Source organism: Bufo gargarizans, unplaced genomic scaffold, assembly GCF_014858855.1.
Source record: "Bufo gargarizans isolate SCDJY-AF-19 unplaced genomic scaffold, ASM1485885v1 original_scaffold_904_pilon, whole genome shotgun sequence".
Classification (NCBI taxonomy): Eukaryota; Metazoa; Chordata; class Amphibia; order Anura; family Bufonidae; genus Bufo; species Bufo gargarizans.
The window spans coordinates 179,104-190,048 of NW_025334751.1; the positions used below are offsets into that span (position 1 = coordinate 179,104).

At 47.8% G+C, this 10,945-nt stretch overlaps 1 protein-coding gene across 1 annotated transcript; it reads right to left on the reverse strand.

Annotated features, from left to right (window-relative positions):
- Positions 1–6,840: 6,840 nt before the first annotated feature.
- Positions 6,841–9,147, reverse strand: LOC122924218 (uncharacterized protein K02A2.6-like). The gene is given in 3 exon segments (XM_044275139.1): positions 6,841–8,611; positions 8,613–8,765; positions 8,767–9,147. Coding segments are annotated over 3 exon segments (2,301 nt in total). The 5' UTR covers positions 9,144–9,147.
- Positions 9,148–10,945: the final 1,798 nt, after the last annotated feature.

Genomic DNA, 10,945 nt, shown 5'->3' on the forward strand with positions numbered 1-10,945 from the left:
ATAGACCACGACTGGATGCGGGCCTCCCCACACTTTATAAGTGCCCCCCCCTCCCTAACCCACCCAAACTAACTAACCCCTACTTACCCTATCCTACAACACAATATACAATATACCATACAATAAACACTACTATATAACCACACATAACCACTCCCGAAGGACCAAGTTCAGCCTTTGCAAGCCTTTCAAAAATCCATACACTTTATTCCAAAACAAAAATCTAGGGTGAGTGTCAGCCCACCACCAGGAAGAGTACTACTAAACTACAGTAAACTAAAAGCAAAGCCTCTCCAGAGGAGAGGCCCTACTGGTACCCAGTCTTTCATACTCAAGAGAATGCACCTTCACCAGGTCCCCCAGGAATGTTCCTACACACCTCATCCACTGGGAAGACTTTCTGCTTCGTTGTAACTAAACACTGTGTGTTCCACGTGTAGTACCTAACCACTATGCTAACTAAAAACATGTGCACAGGGCCCTTCTGCCCAGGTCTCTGAGCACTCCATAGGCCCACTCTGCATAGGAGAGGCTGGCTAGCCTAGGCCAGCCAATGGAAGCTCCCACCTGTTTGTACACCTCTGTATTAAAGGGACACTGAAGCAGGAAGTGCTCCATACTTTCCAGTATGGAGCCGCACTCCTCCCAGGGACAACCCCTTTCCTCAGAGTTCCTGTACTTCAGATTGTCCCTTACATACAGCCTCCTGTGAAAGCAGCGCCAAGTCCCAAAACTTCAAGGGGATCCTTGCAGAATTTAGCAACTGTAACCCCTTGTCTAGATCCCGGCTTGGGCAATCTTTGAGGGCCAGGGGCTTTTGGAAGTGGGACAACAAGAGCCTCTTGTCAAGGGACCTCCTTGACAGAGTACTGATTTCCCGTACCTCCAAACCCCACCAGCAGATTACCTTCAGAATCGGGGTGACTTAAGCTGGAAGAAGTCCTTCACTCGCCCTCCTGTCTCCCATTCCTGGAAGAAAGGGTGAAACCACCCCCGGCAGGAGACTACCCACAGAGAAGCACTCTGCATCCAGAGGTTCGCCAGATTTGCTTTAACAAATGTGTTTACAAGAAACACCACGGGGTTGACCATAGATAACCCCCCCTAGTCTCCTCGTGCGGTAAGTCATCTCCCTCTTGATCAGGTTCAGTCTATTCCCCCATAAGAGCTGGAAGAACAGACTGTAAAACCCAAGTCCAGAGAGGCTCTGGCAAGATACACACACTGCCCAAATAGTTAAGCAAAGGGAGCAGGAAAGCCTTGATCAAGTGCACCCTTTCCCTGAGGGTCGAAGACCAGCCCTTCCACTGGTCGACCTTCTGAGCGGCGATCTTAAGCCTGTCGTCCAATTTTGGGTGGGATAATCCCCATGACCGAAATGGATGCCTAGGACTTTGACTGATGACTGGGGCCCTGGGAGGGTGTCTGGGAGATCAAAATCTGGATCACCCCCCCCCCTCCCAGCCAGAGACTCTCACACTTATTCCGGTTGATCATGGACCCGGATGCCTCAGAGTAGCAATCCACCTCAGACATCACGTATTCCGCCTCCCCTTTGAGGACTCGAAAACGGTGACATTGTCAGTGTACGCTACTGTCCTCAGTGGCTTCCGGAGCCGCCCGATCCATCCCGACTCCCGCCAACGGTCCACGAGTGATCCTCTTAAGAAAGGGATCAATCGCGAACACTTATAAAAGCGGGCTCAAAGGACAACCCTGGCAAACACCAGACCCAACCTCAAAAGGGCAGCCAGATCAACCGTTCATAAGCGGGAATCTCTCCGCCCCCGCATACAAGATCTTTATCCAATCGACAAACACCCCCCCCCCCCCCCCCGGCCGGCCATACTTCAGAAGGACCGACCAGAGGTACTCGTGGTTCACCCGATCAAACGCCTTTGCTTGATCTAAGGACAGCATGTACCCCCTACAGTGGCCTGCTCTACTGTTCCACTGCCTCTCGGACACAGAGTACAGCACTAAAAGTGCTACGGCCTGGAACTGAGCAATGCTGAGCCACTGAAAAGTCGAGGCGTGAACTTCACCAGCCTGTTAAACAGTATCTTGGCCAGAATCTTTCTGTCCATAATGAGAAGTGCTATGGGACGCTAGTTCTCAATATGGCTCGGATCCTTACCCTTTGATAGAAGGATCAGGGCTGACCTCCTCATTGATTGAGGCAGAATGCCCGAGGATAGACACTCATTGAATACCTCAGTCAAGAGGGGACATAAAGAGTCCTTAAAGGTCTTATAAAACTCGGATGTTAAGCCATCCGGGCCTGGCGACTTCTTCACAGCTAACCCTTCCACCGCCAGGATAACTTCCTCCTTCCTGATCTTTTCTACCAAAACGTCAAGAGAGGTGAGCTTCTGACTCAGGGGTGATTTCGGCCAGGAAAGCTGACATCTTGTCCCGATCCAGATCACTCTTCCCCAGGAGGCACGAGTAAAAGGATCTGACTACTTCCAGGATCCCTGATCTGGACCTGTTCAGAGATCCTGTACTGTCAATCAGTCCTGTTATTAACTTACTCTTCACTGACATCTTACAGTTTCTGTTGGGGTCGGGCGAGCGATACCTTTAAAAACTAAAGATGTGTGCCTATCATACTAGCACCTCTTGAGCAAAGATTTCACTCTGGAGATATCCTCGTGGCTACCTCCAGTCGAGACCAGACCTTCGAGTTTCCTCCTCAGACTCTGATACAGGCGATACCTGTCCGGAGACCTGAGGCTCGAGAGCTGGCGGAAGAACTTTGCAGCCCGGTCTTTGAATACCTCCCACCACTCTGACTTAGTGTCACAGAGATCCAGCAAAGCTACCAGACTCTGAAGAAAGTCCTCAAAGGATTGTCTCACCTCTGCTTCCTCCAGGACTCCCGCGTTCAGCTTCCAGTAACCTCTTCCCATTTGGGGGGATTCTGAAATATTCAGAGAGAACATAATCAGACAGTGGTCGGAGAATTCTACCTCTACAACCCTTTTAGGGCGAGAAAATGGCCTCCTCCTTCAAAAAACCCATCTATTCTAGACCTAATCTTATTACCTCTATAGTAAGTGAAACCACCGTGGTCTGGGGTGTGCCTAATGTGGACATCCACCAGACGAGCCTCACTAGCTATACTATCATAAGCCAGCCGGTCTCTGGTGCCTCCCCTATCCTGGGACCTTATGACAGTATTAAAGTCCCCACCAAAGACCACTTGCCAGCTCGTAAAAAGGAAAGGCTTGATCCTCATAAAGAGACATTTCCTGTCCCACTTGGACTGGGGCCCGTAGATATTGATCAGGCGCAGTTCCTGTCCCTTCATGAGGATATCCAAGATCAAACACCTCCCCATTTCTAGCTCAACCACCCGCCAGCATTCTACAGTTACGGTGAAAAGAACCGCCACTCGGCTATACGGCTTAGCAGCAAGAGACCAGAAGGAGGGCCCAGATCTCCACTCCCTCTTTGCTTTATGGACTTCTGCTAAGTTTGACAGTTTGGGCTCTTGCAAAAATAAAACATCAGCTTCAACTCGGCTGAAAAAAATCAAAGGCTGTGTTACGAGCCGCATCAGATTTGATGCTGGCGACATTAATGGTCGCCAGTGTCAGCTGAGTGGGTGCCACCATACTTGGTGTTTTAAGTTAGATGTCCTTCTTCCTACCCAACCTTCTTACCCCTCCCGGGGCTATCCTCTAAAGCAGCATGTCCTCTTTGGAGGGAGACGGTGGTGTCCATTCCATCTGTCACCACCGCTCCTCTTGCGTTCTGCCCCTGGATTTCTCAGTTCCAGGAATCTGATTTGCCTCCTCTTCTGGGGACCTTACATCCTCACCAGAGAGGGGCACGGGGCCTCCTGAAGGCCCTCCCTCCTTCGCCCCCGGTACCCCACTTCTTACCTCCTCCTCGGATGAAGAGTTGGCGGAGGTCTCATCCAAAGTGAGAAACCGGTTGGAGAGCTCTAGAGGGGAGACTGTTTCGCCTTCCCTGGCTACTTTGGTCAGGCTCGTCTCATCGGCCCGTTCTAGTCTCCTGATCTCTGCACTTAGCTCCCAATCCCCTAGGGTCTCTGAACTATGGGAGTCAGACACTTGGGGAGGGGCAGATATCACCCCAATATGGTGGGGTTCCCTCTGTTCCCTGTCCACCTGGCGTCTCTCCCTCTGCCTCTGCCGGGACGGACCGCTCTTGGTCTTCACTGACCCCTTAACGTGACTGTCTCTGCAGGACCCGCCTCAGCCGAAGAGACCTCCCGTCCCACTCCTGCATGAGCTCGGGCCGCATTGACCTCAGAGGGGACAGAGACTAAATTGGTGTCCGAGCACACCACATAAGTTGCACCTAATCTTCCCACAAGTTGCAGCAAGGTGACCTGTCCCTCCACACAACGCGCACTTCTGCACTTGGCAGCTGGCGCTGAAGTGTGAAGGGCTGCCACACTTGTGACAGAGCTTAGGTTGCCCCCTGTAGAAAACCAGGATCCTATCCCGGCTGATGAAGGCACAGGATGGAATGTAGGAAACTGTGCTTCCTAGACATTTCAACTTCACATTGAAAGTCCAGGCTCCCGACCAAATGCCAAATTCGTCCAGATTTTTGGATGGTACACCCTGGACGTCCCCATACCTGCTTAGCCACGTCAGAATATCAACACAAGAAAGTGATATGTTACGGGTTAAAACGGTCACCTTCTTGACGTTGTTCTTGTCGAGTATTTATTTCATATAAGATATGAAATCATAATTATGATTTCATATTTTTCTGAAGTATGAAAAATGAAAAATTTAATTGGACATATAAACGCCAGTTCTTTTATTGATGAGATCTAAAGTTAATTTGTGCAGCTAATGAAACGGGGTGCAATTAATTATACAAAATATAATTTATTATAAATACAAGCAGTAAAAATGGCATACAAATGAATACAAGGATAATATCAAAATTGACCACAAGATGGTGCTCCACCGTTTACAGGCTCACTTAATTTACTACACCAAGTACAATACAGTACTACTTTTTCCTTTTATCAAATTATTACCGATTTATGTACTGGTTATCAAAATATTATAATGCAACAACAGTAGAAATGAATCTGTGGAAAATCCCTTATGCTCAATCAAAGAATATGGCAGTAAGACACCTTATAAATACGCCCATTGGCCTAACTATGGATAAAAAAATCCGATCAGAGATTCCACTCTAATAGCAATATTACAGGAATTCTAATGATGTGCACGTTCATTAAAATTTCCCATAAAATTGTTTTAACACTATTGACCCACTAATAATGGGGTCTCAACTATATGCCAATTGGAGCAATTTATAATTACTGCAAATGAAATAAATTATACATTACCCCTGGCTTTGGAATAAAGAGCTTTTAGAAGGGACCCAGCTTTCCAAGATTTAGATCTATCCCGTCCTGAGGTATGTTCCTGACGTGTGAAGTGATGCTGATCAATCTTTCTGAAGAAGTCCCAAGTGATCTCTCAATCTCAAGTGCTTTGAAGTGTGTCTCCAGTGATCTTGAATCCCTCTTCTCCCAAAAACTGGATTAGATATTCTAATCCTTATCTATGCCCATCCCCTCTTGGATTAGGGATTTCCAATTAGATGAGGTGGGTGTGACGTATGGTAATCATGGGGATGATGTAATTTAATTGGCATTCCTTAGAAACCTCTGCCCATCTACCACTTGATGGCACTGTTGTATCATATAGCAATTTTAAGAATTAACGTGTGTGTGTGTGTATGTATATAATATATATATACTTTATTATACCACTTAAACTTTGACCTCTACCAACTCAAATCAATTAGGAGGGATTCTTTCTGACACTTTAGAATCACTTTCCCAGACATCATGGATCCATCTTGACAGTTAACAGACCATCTTATTTATGGTCAGATAAGAGAACTGTTATGTCCCCTGGACACTCTGTCTCTCTCAGGTGCTGCTGGCAATGCTGCCGGTATCTGCTCAGCAAGTTACGCACACAGGCCGATGTACTACTTAACCAGAGCAAGGTTTATTACTCAGAACATTATGGCATTCTTACATGGAGGAGTCTTATTCCAACAGCTTCTGTCCTTATCAGATGTAATCCCTTCTCAGCCTCATGTGTCTGCTTCCAGTTCCCCTCACACGCACTGTCTGACTTCCTGGTACAGCTCCTCCTCCCCCATCATGCATCAGGAGAAAAAGGGTAAAGGTCACAGTGATCTATCACAACATCACACCTCCTTTCCTCCCCCAAAAAAAAAAAAAAACATAAGAGAACAAAATGTTGAACACATAACATAACAAGGCAAGCGAGAGCAGTTCAGCAAGTAGTATCTCCAACTCAGTTCTGTGATTTCTGCAGCACTTCATGAGCCCTTTGTCTCTGTTCCCTGACCTCCAATGTGTCCCGTAAGATTTCAGCACTTTGCCAGCGAGGCGTTTGACGTCTTTGACGGGCAGACCTACGCAGAGGTACAGCACCGGGAGGAATAAAGTCAGTCAAAGGTACTGGAGATGTCAGTGGGCGTCCCACAGACAAATCAGTCTCTGTAACTTCAGGCACATGTCCGGGCTCCTCAGGAATATGGTCACCAACCGGTTCAGGGTTTGGGTGTAAACTTGTGGGATTATGCCAGACACCATGCCATATGTCACCAGCAGAGTTCAGAGTAGACTCTGGTGGGTGGTCAGAAAGAAGGGTCGGTTTTGTCACTAGTGGCCGGCAAATGCGTTTCTTCAATTGTGAAAGGTGTCGCCGAACACAGATGCCTTCCTCCAGGCGGACAAGGTACATTCTTCTGCCAAGAGTTCCATCAATAACGCCAGGAAGCCAAGGAGGCAAAGCTCTAATTCTGAGACCATACAAGATCACCGGCACGGAATCCCAGACGGCCCGGCGGAGGAGGTGTTGGTGACTGCTCCTGCGGACGAACTAAATCAAGTTTGGTGCGGAGATGCCTGCCAAACATAAGAAAAGCCGGTGACAGCCCAGTAGTAGCGTGTTTCGTGTTACGGTACATGATCAAGAATTCCAGCAGCTTCTCTTCTGACAGTCCAACCTGGTCCAGAGTGGACAGTAAGTGCTTCTTAAATGACTGCACAAATCGCTCTGCCAGCCCATTTGAAGCTGGATGATAAGGAGCTGTTTTGTAGTGTTGGACACCCAAACCACTAAGGAAGGATTGAAACTCATGCGATGTAAATTGAGTTCCATTGTCGGAGACTATGGCTGTAGGCAAGCCAAATTGAGCAAAGAGCTTCCTTAAGACTAGAATGGTAGCAGCTGAGGTAATAGAAGGCATTTGAAAAACCTCCGGCCATTTGGAATGTGCATCTACCACGATCAAATACATTTTACCCTGGATGGGGCCAGCAAAATCAAGATGGAGTCTGGACCACGGTTCTGTTGGCCATGGCCAAGGTTGCAGGGTTCCTCTCTTTTGGGGTCGCTGGGCTTGACAGCACCCAGGACATTGAGCAACATAATCTTCAATTGCTGTATCCATTTGTGGCCACCAAACATAGCTCCGGGCCCGCTGCTTCATGCGCACCACACCAGGATGGCCTTCATGCAGTATCCTTAGCATGGTTGATTGCAAGTACTGGGGTACAATCACTCTATTGCCCCATTGTAGGCAACCAGCATTAGTCACAAGCTCACATTTTCTGGCAAAGTACGGACGAAAGTCACCGGAAACACTCTCTGGCCATCCAGTCTGAACATAAGAGAATATCTGAGACAGGAAAGGATCTGTGGCTGTATGTCTGGCAATCAGGGAGGTGGACATGCAAGATTGTGGCCTGTGTACTTCCACTACACGTACCTCTCTTAGTGGGTGGTCATCTCTTAGTGGCAATCTGGAAAATGCATCTGCATTGCCATGGGTATCATGGGAGCGGTATCTGATCGAATAAGCATAAGCTCCTAAAAATAAAGCGTACCTTTGTAAGCGAGATGCGGTTGTTGTAGAAATTCCTTTCTGAGGGTTCAGTATTGACGACAGAGGTTTGTGGTCAGTGATAAGTGTGAACTCCCGACCATAGACGTACGCGTGAAATTTTTTTGTGGCCCATACAATGGCCAAAGCTTCCTTGTCAATCTGGGAGTAGTTTTGTTCTGCTGAGGTTAAAGACCTGGAGGCAAAAGAAATGGGGCGCTCCGTGCCATCCGGCATGACATGGGAAAGCACTGCACCCAGTCCATAAGGCGAGGCATCACAAGCCAGGATGACGGGCTTCTTTAAATCATAGTGGACCAGAACTCGAGAAGACAGAATGAGTTCTTTAGAAAGCCGAAAAGCTTCTTCACATTTGTCTGTCCATATCCATTTAGCTCTTGCATCCAGTAAGCGATGTAACGGGTAGAGCTGGTGCGCTAGGTTCGGCAAGAAACGGTGGTAGTAATTTAGGAGGCCAAGGTAGGACCTGAGCTGGGTGACATTCCGGGGGGTAGGGGCATGGGTAAGGGCTTTAACCTTTTCTTCAGTAGTGTGTAACCCATGACGGTCCACCGTGTGGGCACAAAACTCCAGTTGAGACTTGAGAAATTCGCATTTTGACAGATTAACACGTAACCCATACTTTTGGAGTCTCCCTAGCACAGCTTCAACTTTCTTTGTGTTCTTCATCAGTGGGACCAGTGATGAGCATGTCATCCAGTAGACATTGGGTGAAAGGTATTCCTGCCAGTACCTCATCCATGATCCGCTGCCAGATGGCTGGAGCTGGGGCTATGCCAAAAACCATGCGGTTATACTGGAATAATCCTTTGAGTGTTAATGGTCAACAGATGGCGTGAATCTGGGTGTACTTGCAGTTGCAGGTAAGCTTGCTTTAAGTCTATTTTTGTAAACTTTTGCCCCCCAGCCAGTGAGCCAAATAAATCTTCAAGTCGAGGCAATGGGTATTGATCCACAAGAAGTTGGTTGTTCAGAGCTACCCTGAAATCACCACAAATCCTAATGTCTCCATTCTTTTTCTTGACAGGCACAATTGGTGATGCCCATTCACTTCTATCCACTTTCGTTATGATCTTTTCAGCCAATAGGTGGTCCAGCTCTGCTTCCACTTTTTTCCGCAAGGCAAAAGGTACTGATCTTGCCTTACAAAAACGAGGTGTAGCACCAGGCTTCAAGAGGAGGTGGGCCATCTTTCCTTTTACGGTGCCCAAAGAGTCCTCAAAAACCTCTTTAAAACGGGACTTCAGGGATTCCACCCAATGGTCTACTTTAGAAAGCAATGTACATTAAGCAATGGTAAAAGGAGGCATGCCCAGGGCTTTGATCCAGTCCCTTCCATACAGCGGAGGACCTCCATTCCTTACAACATAAAGGCGTAGACTTTGACTGTGGTTGCCTAATGTAACAAGGGGCTTTACATAACCCAAGGGCTGTAGTAGTTCCTTGCTGTAGGTTTGTAGCGTGAGCTTTGTAGGTTTTAGCGGCAGGGACAGACCCGATGCCTTTAAATCAGTCCATGAAATGACAGACACAGCTGCCCCTGTATCAACATCCATGGAGACAGGACAGCCATTGAGTGTGACATCCACTTTAATCGCCGGAGTACTCCCAGCTACTCGAAACAGTCCAACATGCTGGACACATGTCTCCTCATCAGAGCTAAAACCGTTATTGTCCATATCCACACGGAATGTCTGTTTACGTCTATCTTTTGTGGTAGTGTTCGGGGAGCGAGAGCTGCGGCAAACTCGCCCAATATGACCAGTCTTCCCACAGCGAAAACAAACGACATCCTTGAACTTGCAAGCAGGCGCACTGTGAGTAGTGTTACCACAACGGTAGCAAGTCGGGGTCCCAGAGACAGAAGAATTAGGGTGGCGAGGTTTAAGCTGAGTGGCAGGGGACGGGCGTCTCGAGCGTTGAGTGATAGCAGTGTGGAATATTTCCTCACCCTGGCTTGCAGGAGTTGTAGGTGGTACCTTCAGTAGGGTGGCGTCCCATGTTGCCAACTCCATGACCGTAGCAAGGTCAGTGGCTTTCGTCAGTCAAGTCGGGTTCTGTGAGTAAACGTTTCTGTATGGCTGGGTCGCAGAGTCCCATGACGAATATGTCACGGAGAGCCGTCTGTAGGTAGTCTCCAAACTGACAAGTGGCAGCCAGTTTACGTAAAGCAATGATATATGTCTTTACATCCTCCTCGGCCTGCTGCCTTCTACCGTAGAATTTAAACCGCTCCGCGATTTCCAACGGCTTCGGGTTGTAGTGTGTATGTAGCGCCTGAATTAACTCAGGCAGGGACTTAGAGGCTGGCTTGTCCGGAGAAACAAGGTCTCTGAGGGTTCCATATGCAGCTTGACCCAATGCAGTGAGAAAAACTGCACTTCTCTTTTCAACAGTCACATTATTCGCTTCCATATACTGTTCCAGCCTCTCCACCCAGGAGGTCCATGACTCAGCTGCAGGATCAAATGGTTGAATAAACCCTATGAAGGCCATGTGTGCTAAAATCCACAATCCTCGTCGCCACTGTTATGTCCCCTGGACACTCTGTGTCTCTCAGGTGCTGCTGGCAATGCTGCCGGTATCTGCTCAGCAAGTTACGCACACAGGCCGATGTACTACTTAACCAGAGCAAGGTTTATTACTCAGAACATTATGGCATTCTTACATGGAGGAGTCTTATTCCAACAGCTTCTGTCCTTATCAGATGTAATCCCTTCTCAGCCTCATGTGTCTGCTTCCAGTTCCCCTCACACACACTGTCTGACTTCCTGGTACAGCTCCTCCTCCCCCATCATGCATCAGGAGAAAAAGGGGAAAGGTCACAGTGATCTATCACAACATCACAAGAACCATAATCTTTTAACTTTTCCCCTGGTTTGTATACACCTAATTGTCTCAGCTATTGAGTAATGATGTGTGAAATAACATCAGCTCCTCTGAATCAGATTTAGGAAAATACATCTTACGCTCTCTATATCCCCTAGAATAT